The 18503-nt window shown below is 42.9% G+C and overlaps 1 protein-coding gene across 3 annotated transcripts; it reads left to right on the top strand.

The window, feature by feature from the left end:
• The first annotated feature begins 661 nt into the window (after positions 1 to 661).
• On the top strand, positions 662 to 14075 carry exd1 (exonuclease 3'-5' domain containing 1). 3 transcript variants are annotated; one of them, XM_046366810.1, is made up of 14 exons: positions 662 to 992; positions 5181 to 5249; positions 5372 to 5402; positions 5549 to 5628; positions 5765 to 5832; positions 6035 to 6121; positions 6232 to 6336; positions 6425 to 6505; positions 6635 to 6778; positions 6941 to 7132; positions 7360 to 10357; positions 12917 to 13080; positions 13378 to 13476; positions 13746 to 14075. In XM_046366810.1, the coding sequence occupies exons 1-11, from the start codon at positions 863 to 865 to the stop codon at positions 8074 to 8076; spliced, it is 1704 nt and encodes a 567-aa protein (XP_046222766.1). In that variant the 5' UTR covers positions 662 to 862; the 3' UTR covers positions 8077 to 10357; positions 12917 to 13080; positions 13378 to 13476; positions 13746 to 14075. The 3 variants fall into 3 exon arrangements, with proteins under 3 accessions (XP_046222766.1, XP_046222768.1, XP_046222767.1); XM_046366812.1 differs by lacking the exon at positions 13378 to 13476; XM_046366811.1 differs by lacking the exons at positions 12917 to 13080; positions 13378 to 13476.
• Positions 14076 to 18503: the final 4428 nt, after the last annotated feature.

Raw genomic sequence — 18503 nt, 5'->3', positions numbered from 1 at the left:
TGGCATGCACCTTAAATGTTTGTTTGTGGCCCGCCATTATATAGAAGAAGAAGGTTGCCTGATGATGCCTAACCACAGAGATAGAGCACTCTAGGGCCCAAAAGTCTGTTTTAGCATGAGCAGCTCCATTGAGGTCTTTCACCATTTTTAAGTAGTCAACTCGGTGGGACTTCCTATGGGTTAAGGAAGGATCACATAATTCCATCCAGGTCATCAGGAGGGATCAGCCAATGAATTATACTCATGAGATGGAAGTTTGGAACCTTTCAGTTTGTTTCCCAACTCAAGTAGTCGCGGAAGAAAATTGACTACTTTAGAATGGAGATGGCGCTGCCCATTTTCTCACGGTTTCCACTTGTTACCACAGCCACAAATTCAAATTGGCTATGTGATGTTAAGGTTATAAAATGAAAGGGGGGAAAATCGCTAGGTTAGGCATAAGGTTAGCAGCGTGGCTAAGGTTGGGTTTAAATCATATATTAAGAAAATACTTTGTAAAAATACGGGTAGGCCGTCAATGTAAAATAATAATTTGACTTGCCTAGTTAAATAAAATACAAATAAAAAATAGGCGGGGTAACTGTGGCTGTGGTAACTACATCTGGCCTCGCAGACGCCATATGGGACATGTATAATGTTGCGTTCTCTAGCTACCCATCTCTATGCGACTGTATGGCCTGACCCTCACACGCTCCACCCCCTGGCCGTCATCAATCACGTTCACGTAGTTGATTCCTCGCACCTGCTTTGGTCAAGGCACATGTTGGTTAAAAAAAAAGTCGACAGAGATTGATTCGCTGTCATTAGCTTTAACTTTGCTTGATACATTGGACAACAAGCATAGCAATTGTTGTTTAGAAAGATGACCATGGACGACTTTCAATTCATGGATAGCTTCAAGAGAAAGCGCATCAAATTGACCCTCAAGACTGCGACTTTCCTTGGAATTGTTCAACGGATAAACGCCAATAAAACTGTGATTTTAGAGGACGGTAAGTTATAAAATTAATGTACTGACTTGCATTATCTTGATTGAACTGTTTTACATGGTCATATTTTTTGCAAAGAATCTCCACGGTATCTGATCACATTCAGCTCAGCAAGTTTGCTGTGGTAGCTAACGTTAGTTAGCCAGCAAAGGCGGTTTTTCCAGAAAGGTGTGCGCGTGTGCTAGAGACTGACCTGGACGGTTTCCCAAAATCATCTCCAAGTCAAATGTATTTCTAAAGCCATTTTTACATCAGCAGATGTCAAAGTGCTTGTACAGAACCCAGCCTAAACCCCCACAGATTTAGAAGCACAGTGGCTAGGAAAAACTCCCTAGAAAGGCATGACCCTAGGACCAGGCTCTGAAGGGTGACCAGTCCTCTTCTGGCTCTGCCTGGTGGAGAACCAGGTCGTTCTTCAAGATGTTTACACGTTCATAGATGACCAGCAGGGTCAAGTAATAATAACAGTGGTTATAGAGCAGTGGTCACCAACCTTTTTGGAGTCAATCATTTTCTGAGTCAAAATGCAAAACGAGAGCCACTGCTCAGTTTTTCTGTACATTACTTAATAAACGTAAGCCCATGCAACATTAAGTAATTAAACACTTTTCAGTAAATAGTAGGCTACAGCCTACTTGGGCCTATCACTGCATATTGGCTATGCTGTAATTGCCCAATGTTATTTTCAGACCTTTTTCAAATGGTTTAAAAATGTTAGATATATGATCACACAGGTAATATGTAATTTGTTGTATTACTTGCAAGGCATGGCTGAGTGACTATAATATTCGTTTTTTACTGGACTGACTGCCTGCTTCCGATGGCCAGTCTGAGGGGAGGGATGGAGCAGTGGTGAGGCTGCCTCTCACCCGACTCATAGTCCCTCCTCTCCCTCCATCCGCTGAGAAAAGGGGAGTCTTCCAGCTGATGGCGAAACTTGTCCTACAGCATTATTTCTGCCTCATGCACCATTTCATGTTACTCCTATGACCAGAGAAAGTAAAATATTCTATGACGTTAAAAGACAAGATGAAAATAATAACTCTTATCAAAACATGTTGTTATACTCCTTCATTGCAGTACTGGTTGTAGCATGAGTGGAAGTTGGGCGAATGTGCATTTTTATTGCTTATAAAACTGTTGAACAAAGGGTTGACAGTGCTGAATAACAGCATAAACTTACTCATAAAACAGCAGCTCTTCGCTGTATTCATTGAGTCTCACTAGTCATGGTTATAAGTGTTAATCTCACATTATCAACTTTGCTGTGTGTTCAAGGTTTCTTTTTACAGTCTATGGCTTGAGGAAGCTCAGATCACGGTGTCTGCAGTTATCTAATTAGCCAGCCTATAGATGCACTTGATTTGCTCTCTGGGCCTGCCCGGTAGGCATCGTTTTATCTTCAGATACATAAAATGGGAACACTGCCTACCCGGCGCTAGGGCTGCTGAATCAAGTGCAGCTACCACCAACATTGCGAAACAAATGGGAACGCAAGGCTTTATTTTTTTACATAAATATTTGAAAGACTAGGAATGGCTTGGAGATCGACCAGTCGATTAAATAAAATTTTGTTCAAATCAAATTTTCTTTATCAAATGTGTCTATTCTTCTGTCCAGTGTCTGTTCTTTTGCTCATCTTAATCTTTTTATTGACTAGTCTGAGATGTCCTTTTCTTTGCAACTCTGTTTAGAAGGCCAGCATCCCAGAGTCGCCTCTTCACTGTTGACGTTGACTGGTGTTTTGTGGGTACTATTTAATGAAGCTGCCAGTTGAGGACTTGTGAGGCCGTCTGTTTCTCAAACTAGCCACTCCAATGTACTTGTCCTCTTGCTCAGTTGTGCACCGGAGCATCCCGCTCCCCTTTCTATTCTGGTTAGTGCCAGTTTGTGTTCTGGAATCTTCAGTTTCTTGGCAATTTCTCGCATGGAATGGCCTTCATTTCTCAGAACAAGAATAGACTAATGAGTTTCAGAAGAAAGATCTTTGTTTCTGGCCATTTTGAGCCTGTAAATGAACCCACAAATGCTGATTCTCCAGATATTCAACTAGTCTAAAGAAGGCCAGTTTTCTTGTATTTCTGCTTTAATCAAAACAACAGTTTACAGCTGTGCTAACATAATTGCAAATGGGTTTTCTAATGATCAATTATTCTTTTAAGATGAAAAACTTGGATTAGCTAACACATTGTGCCATTGGAACACCGGAGTGATGGTTGCTGATAATGAGCCTCTGTACGTCTACAGTTGAAGTCAGTTTCACAATTCCTGACATTTATTCCTAGTAATAATTCCCTGTCTTAAGTCAGTTAGGATCACTTTATTTTAAGAATGTGAAATGTCAGAATAATAGAGTGAATGATTTATTTCAGATTTTATTTCATCACATTCCCAGTGGGTCAGAAGTTTACATACACTCAATTAGTATTTGGTAGTATTCTGTTCGCTGCTCTGGCCCCCCAATGGTGGAACAAACTCCCTCACGACGCCAGGACAGCGGAGTCAATCACCACCTTCCGGAGACACCTGAAACCCCACCTCTTTAAGGAATACCTAGGATAGGATAAGTAATCCCTCTCACCCCCCCCACTTTAAGATTTAGATGCACTATTGTAAAGTGACTGTTCCACTGGATGTCATAAGGTGAATGCACCAATTTGTAAGTCGCTCTGGATAAGAGCGTTTGCTAAATGACTTAAATGTAATGTAAATGTAAATTGCCTTTAAATTGTTTAACTTGGGTCAAATGTTTCAGGTAGCCTTCCACAAGCTTCCCACTATAAGTTGGGTGAATTTTGGCCCATTTCTCCTGACAGAGCTGGTGTAACTGAGTCAGGTGTGTAGGCACCTTGCTCTCACATGCTTTTTCAGTTCTGCCCACACATTTTCTATAGGATTGAGGTCAGGGCTTTGTGATGGCCACTCCAATACCTAGACTTTGTTGTCCTTAAGCCATTTTGCCACAACTTTGGGATTCTGCTTGGGGTCATTGTCCATTTGTAATGAAGCTTTAACTTCCTGACTGATGTCTTGCTTCAATATATCCACATCATTTTCCTACCTCATGATGCCATTTATTTTGTGAAGTGCAACAGTCCCTCCTGCAGCAAAGCACCCCCACAACATGATGATGCCACCCCGTGCTTCCCCCTTTTTCCTCCAAACATAATGATGGTCATTATGGCCAAACAGTTCTATTTTTGTTTCATCAGACCAGAGGATATTTCTCCAAAAGTGCAATATTTGCCCCCATGTGCAGTTGCAAACCATAGTCTGGCTTTTTTTATGGTGGTTTTGGAGCAGTGGCTTCTTCCTTGCTGAGCGCCCTTTCAGGTTATGTGGATATAGATACTTTTGTACCCGTTTCCTCCAGCATCTTCACAAGTTCCTTTGCTGTTGTTCTGGGATTGATTTGCACTTTTCACACCACAGTACGTTCATCTCTAGGAGACAGAACGTGTCTCCTTCCTGAGCGGTATGACGGCTGCATGGTGTTTATACATATGAACGTGGTACCTTCAGGCGTTTGGAAATTGCTCCCAAGGATGAACCAGACTTGTGGAGGTCTACAATTGTTGCTGATTTGATTTTTCCCATAATGTCAAGCAAAGAGGCACTGAGTTTGAAGGTAGGCCTTGAAATGCATCCACAGGTACACCTCCAATTGACTCAAATGTCAATTAGCCTATCAGAAGCTTCTAAAGCCATGACATCATATTCCAGAATTTTCCAAGCTGTTTAAAGGTAGTCAACTTAGTGTATGTAATCTTCTGACTCACTGGAATTGTGATTAAGTGAAATAATCTGTCTGTATACAATTGTTGGAAAAATGACTTGTCATGCACAAAGTAGATGTCCGAACCGACTTGCCAAAACTATAGTTTGTTAACAAGAAATTTGCGGAGTGGTTGAAAAACAAGTTTTAATGACTCCAACCTAAGTATGTAAACTTCCGACTTCAACTCTATGTAGATACTCCATTAAAAATCAGCCATTTCCAGCTACAATAGTCATTTACAACATTAACAATGTTTACACTGTATTTCTGATCAATGTTATGTTATTTTAAAGGACAATTCTTGGGGGAAATATTTAAGTGACCCCAAACTTTTGAACAGTAGTGTAGCTAGCTAGTATTTGACTGTTGCATTAAGCCAGTAGTCTGCAATGTATGGCTTTAATATTTTTCAGTTGTGGATGTCAAGAATGGAAGGAAATTCCCTGGAGTGAAACTATTCTTTGGACATGAAATTCTCAATGGTAGGCAGCCAGAATCGTGCACTTTTATTTCTGTCATTATTACTAGCTACTTTTACAAGTTGAATCTAATCGTCTATGGTCTTCTGCTATGTATAACTATTAGTTACCCTTCTATCTTTCAGTGGAATTCCCAAATGTAACAAAGTCTGAACGGTATGTCCGATATTGACATCATTATCTAACCATGGAATCATTCTTTGTATTCATCTGTCATATTTTACAATAGTTGACTTTGCTCACGGAAAAATTAATTTGTCATTAGTATTGCATGCAATAATACCAAAAGACTGTCTGCTCAGAGATAACACCAGTGACCACAGACCTGAAGGTCACCTGACAGTGGCAGAGTTCCAGCCTTACAGGAAGGGTCTCATACTGAGTGAGTTGACCTCAGGTTAAATACTATATTGTACACGTTTAGCTAGTAGAAGCCATAGATTTGCATCATTAGCCTTTGTCATTAGTTGGTTTATATGATCTATGTAGTATTACAAATAGATATCTGCCATCCTCAGATGACGATGATGAGAGCCATGTCAACTTTGTGGTCATTGATGAGTTCCATGAGAAGTTTGGTCCTGCTGTGAGTACCTAACCCTCACAATCACAGTTTCATATCACCTAGCCCCTGGGTGTAAGCTTCACATTACATAGCCTATTGGCATACAAAGGTGGATAACAGTTGAGGGAAATGAATCTAGTGGGAGCCTAAGGGGGTGTGTCTTGTCCTGTGGGCGTACGGATTGAACTCTCTAGCACCTTGCTTGGTCATTCTTTCCACCTAGATGATGCACATCCGGAAGCAGCAGGTGATCGGGATAGGAGCTGACGGGGTCGGGACGTTCCAGCACGAGAGACTCTGTTGGCTGCAGGTGAGGAAAGAGACTGTTCCTACCTAGGCTTTTACATATGCGTGTTTTATTTCACACAATCTATTACCTTTCATCGTTGGAAATTTGAACTGAACTATGTCTCTTTGTAGATTGCCACTAAGAACAAGGTGTACCTCTTTGACATCCTGTTGCTTGGAGCCCGGGCCTTCAAAAACGGCCTGTCCATGATCCTAGAAAATAACCACATATTAAAGGTGACTAATTTAGATGGGAGAGTTTGACATATTATCCCATTTCATTTCCACCTCCTGTAATTTCTGTCTGTATATATTTGTTGTTCAGGTCACTCATGACTGCCGGAGCCTCGCCGGATGTTTGATGGCTCAGTTTGGAGTAAATCTCACCAACGTCTTTGACACTCAGGTACTATACTGTAGAGTGTGCAGCCTACATGTTGTTCTATGAATGGATTCTTACTTACCTGTAGGCATCATACCAGGTGTTGTCCTACCTGCCTTATCACAGCAATGTAGTCATGTTATTTCTCCATAGGTGGCAGATATCCTGTGCTTCTACACAGAGACTGGTGGCTTCCTGCCAGACAGGGTCAGTACCCTACCGAAGGTGGTGAGCCTACATTTGAAGATGTCCTCGTCACAACTCTCCTCTCTCAACATCAAGTCTCTGATCACCAAGGTACGGAACCCTAAAGGAGGGAACATAGCACAGCATTATGGATGTGGTGTTTGTCTTTGTCTCAGTGGAACAGAACTGTTGAAAGACTTGTATTTGTGTGTGTGTTAAAGGTTTACAAGGTGTCTACTAAACTGTATCGGTGTGTCTGTACTAAACCTGTAGGAGGACAAAGAGGTGTGGTACGTGCGTCCCTGCCCTTTGTCCCTGCTGAAGGTCATGGCCCTGTCGGTGATCCACCTGCAGCCTCTGAGACTGGTGCTGCTGGATGCCCTCATGGCAGACTACACAGGCCTGGTGGACTCCTACCTCAGCGGCAGCCGAGAGGAACCTGTCCACATGCAGAACATCGGCTCGGTGAGCCACTGAGCTTCACACACGACCCAACACAATCATGCAGATATAGTATTTACATCCTCAAACGTCCAGAGCCACTTACTCATTACTGTCCATATGGCAATGTTGAGAGAATATTTAGTGACATAAAAATGAATAGATCTCCATGGCAGTAATGGTCTGAAATATAAATGTCTGTGTGTTGTGATGATATATAAGCTAATGGGCAGCTGTGTGTCTGTCTACAGAGCAGTGTTCTGGAGCTGCCCAGGGAGCTGCGTGAGTTGGAGCACATGCGTCAGAAGCGCCAGAAGTGGGCCGTCGACCGCTACCCTGTCACTGAGCAGGGCCTGCTGGAGCGCTCCAACCCCAGACCCCTACCCCCATCACAGAATGCGCAGGGCCAGGACACAGCCACCCAAAGACAACCAGACCCTCCTGTCCCCACAGCAGTGGCGCCTGTAGTCCCAGCACCAGGGCAGGGCCCAGCAGAGACACCCTGTCCCAGCAATACCCTGGGGGCCTCTGACCTCCATGCTATGACCAGTGCCCTGACACAAGAGGCCCAGCAGAGCTACAGGAAACAGCCGTCTGGAGTCGTCAGCCCAGTGGCTAAATCAGGAGCACCAGGACTCTTGGAGATAGTGATGGACACAATGGCAGGCAGAGGGACGTCCCTGTTGAAAGACCCAACACCAGCCATTCTCCCTGTGTTCCCCTCCCTGGGAAGAGGCCTGGCTCTCCCGATACCAGCAGCCCAGGTCCCCAAGGAGAGCCCCGGAGGACTGAAGACCCAGGCCCCAGTGGGGAGGGTGGAGTTGCCTGTCCCCCCAGGCCCAAGACCCAGCCCAGTACAGCCATCTGAAAACATTCCTGGTGCAGGGAGAGGCCTCATTCAGAAACCCCAAGTTCTCACCTCTCCTCTCAGTCTCTCCTTCAGTTCATTTAGAAAGAGCCACCTATGATTGGGATTGGTTGGCTCAAAATTACTTGTACATTTTTATTCTACTAAGACCACTAGGTGGCGGTAAATTGTCAATTGTTTGCAATATAAATTGCACCAATGTTGGGTGTTTTAGTTAACTGCTCTTCTATTTCAATCACATAATTGGATGAGTGATATTTAGAGTTGTGTCCATGGTATCTGGTTAACCTGTACATTTGTTTATTTAAGCTTCTATTTTTAAATTGCTGTTCATCACTTGTTCCTTTACAAAATTAATTTTAACACCAGTTCAATACTCTGATTTATTCTCTTTCTTTCTGGCCTGATTTGCGTGAGTAATGGTACATTCTGAATCTGTTAAGTGCAGTCATTTCACTTGGTAATGAGCCCCTCTGCGTACAGGGAATATTCTGTCAGGCTACAGCCTGATTATGTTCAACTAATTCCTTTGATAACAATACAGAACATAGTGTATTAATTCATACCAGCCCACACCTGGATGATCTGTGCAGCACCAGCAGAATTATAGTTCAGCCAAATGAAGCACATCAAGTTCAAATATTGTATACAAGAAAAACCTTTTTATGATTAATTAATTTCAAAATGTTTCTTCTCAAAGTCCAATAGTCAGTTGTGTAAAACAAATGCTAACACAGAATAAAGTACCCAATATAACTTAGGATGATCAATTTACTAAATTTGGCTTCATGGTTGCTGTTAATTGAAGTGGAACGCAGGAAAGCATTGATAGATGTGCTGTTAATGAAAGAAAAACATTGTTTCTGGAAGGTTGCTTTGATTACAGATGACTGCAAAACCATTAGAGCTGGCACAGAATGAATGCAGGATGTTGACATGAAATTGATATTGCCTGTCTGCAGCACTAATCACTCAAGAAGTTCAGATGCTGGCGATCATAAGTACCCAACACCTGCCTATGTTTTACATAGGAAAACAAAGCCATGTCTTAATTTATGGGCTTCCTGAATTAGGATCCTGCAATGCAGATATTACACACGTGTTCCACAAAGAGCCACTTTGATTTCATTTTCAGAGGTGCAGTTTGGGATCAACAGGATATTAAGACAAAAAATCAATGTGTTTAAACCGCGCGCAGTACAAATGGGGCCCACATTAATCACGTCTTATTGCCATGGTTATCTACGTATAGCAGCTTAGGCTCATGCCAGGTACCCTCATTGAAGGCATGAAACAGATAAAGTAGTATTAATTAACTAGGAGGGAGCAGAGCACAAAGACCCATCTCTCTTAGCAACTGGCTCCTCAGCTTCTGCTAGGGACTGGATCGATAGTAGTGAATGGCGGGCAGATTAATAGTTGCATATCGGGATATTTTTGACTATATATTGTATTGTTCTGACTATCGCAATAGTTTGGTGCAGGCACAGCCTGCACCAAAATGGCATAGCTTGTTCTCCATTTACTTAAAAGAAAATCGGAAGCCAGTTTTGTTTTCAGCAAATTCCATGACTGATCAAAACTTTTTTTTCATGGCTCTCTTGTCCCTCTGCAGCAGACTTATGGTGAGATCATGGATTATTCTGTACTTCATCTCCTAGCCTCCTAGGCCTTTTGAGCTTCTTTTAGATTTCAAATTGAAACTGTCATCTTGTTTCCAGTAATGTGACTGAAAATAGAATTCCAATCAATTTAGCCTTGAGACATTGACTAGTGGCTGTAAGAGCCCTTCTGCATTAAGGTTTTCACAAGGTTCTCTTCACTGTTGGGCTGTGTCAGTCAGTACATATGAAGTGTACTGTGTATGGTTGGCAGAAATCACATGGCCCAATCCATTGTTTGCCATACTCTTCCAGTTCCTGGAACTGCGCAGGACCAGTCTGTCATTGCCTTTGGTCATAAAACAGTCAACGTTCCCATTGTTTATCCATCGTTTTCTTTACTATATGATGAAGGGGATGTCGATTTTTTTTCAGGGTCTGACTAAACACTCTGGTTCTAGTTGTTCAGGAGGCTGTATCTCCCCAGTCTCTGTTTTGCTGATGTGAAGAAAGGGGTGCAGGAAGAGGGAGGTCTACCACAGGGCTGTAGACAGCTAGGACCGGTCATTGACGGGTAGAGAGGGACCCTTATTTTAGAGGACACTGCATTTCCTGTCTGTCACAATAATGCATTATGAGCTCCACTTCCTGTTTCTCAGGCCCGAGAGGAAGGAACAGGGCGCTTGTCACACGATATTCATGGCTTCCTACCAGAAGGACAGTCGACTACACCTTGAACATCGCAGCAGGATGTGCATGGTTATTTTTAGTGTCGGAAAGGTAGGACACAGACAAACACAATCTTCAGAAATTCCAGCTGTGTTCGTTCATTGGTTACTAGAAACTTGTTTCCATGTTGTGGCTCTTCCCCGGAGGAACGTGGAGGTCTACTATTTGCTCATGGTGTCTACATGTGTGTTAGATGCAATTCCTTCCACAGTTAAACAACAATACAATTAATAAACTCCATTCAGTTACTGGATGCTTTAACTACTATAAACTTAATACCCAACCTTCAAAACCGCTCATCTTAATTACATGGGAATTGATTATATATTCAACAGGAACAATCTCACCATTCTATCTATACTTGGGGGACTATTATTGGTATACAATATTTCCATAAGAACACATCCACTACAGACTAGAGGTTGACCGATTAAATCGGAAAGAAATCGGTATTTTTGGATGCCGATTTGCAGTTTTTTTTCCTTTTCTTTCCTTTTCTAACCCTAAGAACACATTCTTATTTTCCATGACGGCCTAGGAACAGTGGGTTAGCTGCCTTGTTCAGGGGCAGAACCACAGATTTTTACCTTGTCAGCTCAGGGATTCAATCTTGCAAGTTTACGGTTAACTAGTCCAATGCTCGAACCACCTGCCTCACAAGGAGCCTGCCTGTTACGCGAATGAAGTAAGAAGCCTAGGTACGTTGCTAGCTAGCATTAAACTTGTAAAAAAATCAATCATAATCACTAGTTATAACTACACATGGTTGATGATATTACTAGTTTATCTAGCGTGTCCTGCGTTGCATATAATCGATGTGGTGCGCATTCGCGAAAAAGGACTCGTTGCTCCAACGTGTACCTAACCATAAACATCAATGCCTTTCTTAAAATCAATACACAGAAGTATATATTTTAACCTGCATATTTAGCTTAAAGATATCCAGGTTAGCAGGCAATATTAACCAGGTGAAATTGTGTCACTTCTCTTGCGTTCATTGCACGCAGAGTCAGGGTTTATGCAACAGTTTGGGCAGCCTGGCTCATTGCGGACTAATTTGCCAGAATTTTACGTAATTATGACATAACATTTGAAGGTTGTGCAATGTAACCGCAATATTTAGACTTGGATGCCACCCGTTAGATAAAATGCCGGAACGGTTCCGTATTTCACTGAAATAATGTTTTCGAAATGATAGTTTCTGCATTCGACTATATTAATAACCTACGGCTCGTATTTCTGTGTTTTATGATATAATTAAGTCTGATTTGATAGAGCAGTCTGAGCGGTGGTAGGCACCAGCAGGCTCGTAAGCATTCATTCAAACATGATTTGATAGAGCAGTCTGAGCGGTGGTAGGCACCAGCAGGCTCGTAAGCATTCATTCAAACAGCACTTTCGTGCGTTGCGCTGTTTATGACTTCAAGCCTATCAACTCCCGAGATTAGGCTGGTGTAACCGATGTGAAATGGCTAGCTAGTTAGCAGGGTGCTCGCTAATAGTGTTTCAAACGTCACTCGCTCTGAGACTTGGAGTAGTTGTTCCCCTTGCTGTACATGGGTAATGCTGCTTCGAGGGTGGCTGTTGCCGATGTGTTCCTGGTTCGAGCCCAGGTAGCAGCGAGGAGAGGGGTGGAAGCTATACTGTTACTCTGGCAATACTAAAGTGCCTATAAGAACATCCAATAGTCAAAGGTATATGAAATACAAATCGTATAGAGAGAAAGTCCTATAATTCCTATAACTACAACCTAAAACGTCTTACCTGGGAATATTGAAGACTCATGTTAAAAGGAAACACCAGCTTTCATATGTTCTGAGCAAGGAACTTAGCAAGGAACTTTATTTGAGGCTAAATTGATTTTATTGATGTATTATATTAAGTTAAAATAAGTGTTCATTCAGTATTGTTGTAATTGTCATTATTACAAAAATAAATAAAAAAATCGGTATCGGCTTATTTTTGGTCCTCCGATAATCGTTATCGGCATTGAAAAATCATAATCGGTCGACCTCTACTACAGACATTCACGATTGTATTCACCGTATTCACCAGGTTCATTGGATGAATGCCTCTGATCACAGAGGCATTGTGACACGACACACAACAGCATTATTCATTGCCGTGGCTTGTATATTATCCCCTTTGTCACAGGACCCAAAACAACGGTTGTAACCCACTACTTTCTACTATGTTACCGCTGTCCTATTTAAAATGGGTCAATGTTCTTAGGAAACCACCATCCCTCTTGACTATTGTTAGGTTACAGATTGATTCATAATTAATAGGACTTCATGAATTATTAACCATAGAGGGGGGGGGAATGAATTGTCCCACCCTCTCCTTTTCAGCTCCTCTTTCTAGAATTATCATTCAGTTTGTTGGTTTGCACCAGCACATCTTGGCCAAAACCATCATTAACATTCACACTTGAGTTGAGCGCTCGCCTGGGCAAGCGCTTATCTTGCCCACAGCTTGCCGGTCATTAAGCAGATTGAGCAGAAAGGAGAGGAGCAGAGAGCGGTGTCCGGGTCATTGACTTGATCATCTCACCCCCTGTGTGTGTGTGTGCACTCTTCACATCTGCCCCCCCCCCCCCCCCCCCGACAGGTCTTGATCATCAGGCCTGGGTGGTTGTGGCTCCACAAGTGAACACTTCTCTGCCGTTAGGTGTGATGACTGGCATAAGGTGTCAGCGAGAGCTTTGCTGTTGGCAGCCATCATCTCTCCCCTGGGTGTCTGTGGTTTTGCCTGAGTAGCAGAGTCAGTCAGAGGTGGGTGATTTAATTGCCCTGTAGTGTTGGGGAGTTTTGATTAGTCAGTCTTACCTGAGCACTGAGGCAGGTAGGCGGGTTGAGCATTAGCTGCCAATCCTGGTTAAATGTGAAAACAATAGAACTAATAATCTGTACTTTATTATCCTTGTCCACAGGGACAAACACATCATCAGGTTCTACAGTATTTCACACCTTCCATCTGCTTGTATAATACATTACTCTGTTATCATAAGATCCCTTTCATTCATCCTACATATATAGTCCCTCTTTTGCTCCCCTTTTCTCTCTCTCTAGAGTTACACGATTAGATCCCATTGTGCAGCACTGGTCATATTCAACAGAGGAATGAATAGTTAATGTGAGGACAGCCAAGCTTCACAGATGGCCACTCAGGTAGGGCAAAAATGAAAACACTGCATTAATATTGCAGTATGCTCTACTGAAGACTAGCTAAGGTATCCCTGTGGTCACTAGTCAGGCTCCACCAGGACATGAGGAGAGCTGTGACCAAACCTAATGATCAGCCTTCAGATGTAAGGGCCTTTGCGTTTAAAGGCCCTATACTAAATAGTGATTGTACATCATGCCTAAGTTCTTGAATGTGTAATATCTGCACAGGCTTCTCTGCAGTGATCTCTCCCTCTCCTCTCCTGTGTACACAGGGAGGCAGCAGGCTGGAGACTAAGCTGTCTGGGGCCTTTGGAGGACCCTCTCTCTCCACCAGAAGCCCGTGCCATATTGTGACCTTCAGCCAGAGCAGACTGAATCATCGACAGTGGGAACAGATTGAGTGAGCAGATGAGCCGTGTGTAGCCGGGCAGAGGGCAGGCCTGCGGAATAGTACTCAAATACCCCTGTGCCAATCTGTACAACTGGCATTAAATGCCCTGTTTCGCACCCAGGCCTTTAACCCCCTAAGGTTGATGTCTGCGCCCCCATGAAAATCTAATTAGTATTATACAAAAAATCACAATAAAAATCTGTCAGTTTAAGCTAGAGATATGTTTTGTTGCATTGGATGTGTCTCAATCCACCATATCCGCCTATGTCGCACTTCCGCATCTCCAGTGAAAGATAACAGATCTAGTGGTGTTTGTCAGTCCATGAGACCTCACCACAAATCTGTCTTCTCACAAAACCGTCTATAGCATTTGAACGCTTTGACCTACAAACATGGTGTTCTCCGTTTTGCTCCACAAGTGTCAGGAGCCTCGTCTGAAGTCGGTACAGCTGATCTGCCAAATTCTGTCTGTAGCGTCCGAACCGTTTGGGCTACACACTAAAATGACCCCTCTCTGCAAAGGTGAGACTCTCACAAACATTTGACACCAATCAGGCCCTGGAGGACTGGATTTGCCCACGCCTGGCATTTATGAAGACTGTTTAATGCCAAAAATATGGGTTTATTTCATATATAGGAGAGACACTTCAGAATATACTTCTATTTTATTTGTTTTTGGGACTGTTATTCAATGTAGTGAATCTGTTATTCAATATGTAATAGCAGTAAGACCCCAAAGAATGTTTCATCAATGTGTTTTTTTGATACTTCAAGGGGTCTTAAAATTCTAAATGAAATCGCTAAATGATCCTTGGTATGACAATGGCCATGTTCTGTTATAATCTCCACCTGGCACAGCCAGAAGAGGACTGGCCACCCCTCATAGCCTGGTTCCTCTCTAGGTTTTGGCCTTTCTAGGGAGTTTTTCCTTGCCACCGTGCTTCTACACCTGCATTGCTTGCTGTTTGGGGTTTTAGGCTGGGTTTATGTACATCACTTTGACATCAGCTGATGTAAGACGGGCTTTATAAATACATTTGATTGATTGGTTATGACCTTCTTAAAATTCCATACAGCTTAGTAACCCCCCAACCCAATTGAACACTTATGGGAGATTCTGGAGCGGTGCTTGAGACAGTGTTCTCTACCACCATCAACAAAACAACAAATTATGGAATTTCTTGTGGAAGAATGGTGTTGCTTGCATCCCTCCAATAGAGTTACAGACACTTGTAGATTCTATACCAAGACGCGTGGAAGCTGTTCTGATGGCTTGTGGTGACCCAGCGTGGTATAAAGACATTTTATCACTTTATGTTGATGTTTCCTTTATTTTGGCAGTTACCTGTATGTACATGGGGAGAGGTGGCTCTTGCCTTAGGGGGTGTGAGAGGACCAGAGAGGAACCAACCATGTCTGTCAGCCTGTCTGCTATGTAGGGCTGGAGCTTTTCACTTGACCTTGATGATGGACCCTATGGCATGGCACCAGGAAACTCTACGCCCATCACTGGAGGACAAGTGGTAGCCTTCCCATCCCAACCTGAGACCAGGGTAGAGGCCAGGGACACAGTGGGATGTCAACAGAGAAGATCTAGAACAATCAGAATGCCAGCTGAACGTTTCTGATGCATTTTGGACTTAAGTTTACCAACTGCTGACTAACTGGCCTCATTGCAGTCCCTTTGGTTCAAAGCCTTGTTCTAAACCAGGGGGATAATGACCAAACAAATAGGACATTAATTATTCACAAATATGAACATGGTCATGTGTCAAAGAGATCCATGATAATGAATGGAACCTCTCTACTTGATGTTCCACAGATTAGAGATCTACTGTATCTCCAATTGTACAGCAGACACTGACAGCACAATAGAATGTACCTGTGCAGAATTTTTCTAAACATCAATGAAGATGCAAAGGCACATTACTCAGTGAGGTTTCTTGCCTTGCTGGCTCTGGGAATCTCATAGGCTTAGCGGCTTTGAGGAAAGGGCGTGCTGGTCAATAGAAGAAAATGTGTTTATTCACCAGAATTTTTGGTAATTAGTCATCTGTATATTGGCACCATCATCTGTCACAAATGTTTTTGAAGAAAAAAAGTGGGAGATTGTGGGGGACGGTTGATTATAGCCACAGGGAAGGCTTGGGGAGGAAGAAGGCTCCCTGTGGCTGGATGAATTAGTGCCTGCTGGTTTGGCCTGGCAGCTGTGCTCTGTTCCTGGCACACTGACAGCCTGCTTGGCAGGATGATGCCAGTCTGCAGGTTGGCCCTGACAACATATCTGGGAGGTGCCAATGCCAGGCCCACCAAACTCAAACTCCTCCAGTCGCTCCATCAGGCTTTGTCTCCAAACCTACTCACCATTCTCTCTACTTGTTTTGGGAATATTATTGGATTAGTGGTGGATTAAGTTTGGCAATTAAAAGGGCAAAATTGATTGATCTCATGTGGGACATTGTAAATGCCACTTTAAGCCTAGCTGACATTCAGCAGTAATGAAAAATGTCACCATACAGTATTCTTCACACCACATGAATTAGTGTTTTGGATCATTAACACCAGGGCCTACAGTATGTTTCCTTACACTCTTAAAGAAACTTTTTGGTTCCAGGTAGAACCTTTTTGGTTCCAGGTAGAACCCGTTTGGGTTCCATGTAGCAACCTCTGTATAAATACCCCAGGTAGACGGCTAGTATCCCTGGTCAGTCCTGTCTTCCTCTCTGTAGCAGAGATGGTGTAGTGAACTGTGCTCAGTTGATGATGAGTAACTTTGCTGACTTGCAGACTCTTGTTAACTCCCAGAGCTAACATGGAGGCTTAAGCTCAGTGGGCTAGAATGGTCTTTGAGCTCATATTTGACTTGAGTTCAATACCAGGTCAGTTACAAATCCTTACTCAAACCTTTACCGAGTGAGACAGCCTCTGATTGTTTTTGTTGTACTCTCAAAGTTATAGTACTGCAACATTTATATATCATACTACCATGAGAAAAAGTTTGGTGGACAAAACACTCTTTAGATGTGGCACAAATCACAGTCCTGGCATACTTTTTCAAGTCCATGCGGGCACTCTGACATCCAAGACCCCAGGCAGACAGGCAGTGAGTCAGGCTAAATTTAGCGCTGGGCCCTGATGAACGAGGCTGAAGCTGGGGTGAAAAGGGGCAGACAAACGAGTTATGGTCAGGGGAGTGGAGAGCAGAGCAGGCCTATGTTTGATGAGGCTGTACCTGGCCAAGCATTACTCACTGATTAGACACAGTGTGAGAGCGATCTCGACCTGTCTGTAGTCTGCTGTAGCTCTGCCTGAAGGAGAGAGAGGCCAAGGCAAAGCTATATGTGAGTGGGTGAGAAGATGGGTAGTTGGCGTGCATGTGTGTGTGTGTGTGTGCGTGAGCGTGTTGGTGTGTCTGTGTACATGTGTGCGTTGATCTGTCTGCCCAGCATGGGAGGCATAAAAAAATGGCCTTATTTGCTGGCGTGTCGAGATGAGAATCCTACATGTCTCTGGTTCCAAGATATTCTTGAGTTCAATCATTTATTCAAGTCTTTGATCTTGTTTTATCTTGTGTAACTATCTATCTGTTAATGTTGACCAGGAGCACATTGCATCAAGTCCTTCCAAGCCCGGGATTTTGAATGTGAAATACATGACGGAATAACCCTCTTTGTGAACTCATATGCATGAAAAATCCACACACACACACACACACACACACACACACACACACACACACACACACACACACACACACACACACACACACACACACACACACACACACACACACACACACACACACACACACACACACACACACACACACACACACACACACACACACACACACACTCAAACACACATATGCATGTAGTAATCACACGCAGACACTTCTGGGTGTACAGTATGCAGACCTCTAAGCATGTTATTCTTCTTATCTCTTTTTTTGTCTCCCACAAACAATAACCATGTCTGTGCTTAGTTCATGTGACTTACATGAAGGTTGCGACAGCAGGTTTGGAACACTGCTGTTCTAGCGTACGCGCAGTGATGTCAGGGGGACAACTGTGTTCATTGCTTTGCAGCAACGTCTTTGTTGTTGTAACATTACAAACAGACGTGGCGGTTTCACCAATTAAGGATCCCAGCTTTGACTTCACTTCCTGTACTAAGAAAGACTTCCGTGAATAACATCCAAGCCTTTTATTAAAGAGGATCAAAGTTACAAGGTCATAACATTATACATTAGAAAATATAGTTTTTTTTAAAACTCTTAACTTGACATTAGAATGATATTACACATTGGGTCAGGTCCATTGAGCTTTTCACAAACAGCAAATATGGCATCACTCTGAGACAATGGAATGAACTTTCTCTGATTTCAGGTGGCTGAGATCTGGTTTTAAAAGAAACCATACGGACTGAAAACAAAAAGCAGCTTTGTATGTTGCCCCTAAAATGGCGCACTAAACACGTATAGACATGGGGTCTCATGTTTAGCGCCAGTACCCATTTTCTGGTCACTACAAAGGCTAGCTGAAAGATGCTCCCTAGTTATTCGTATGCCATCATACGATTTTCTATATGATTTCTATAGTTGACAATCAACTACAAATACAGCAACAACAGATGTTAA

This window comes from Oncorhynchus gorbuscha, linkage group LG10 (assembly GCF_021184085.1).
Source record: "Oncorhynchus gorbuscha isolate QuinsamMale2020 ecotype Even-year linkage group LG10, OgorEven_v1.0, whole genome shotgun sequence".
Classification (NCBI taxonomy): domain Eukaryota; kingdom Metazoa; phylum Chordata; class Actinopteri; order Salmoniformes; family Salmonidae; genus Oncorhynchus; species Oncorhynchus gorbuscha.
This window is presented reverse-complemented; position numbering and strand designations above follow the sequence as displayed.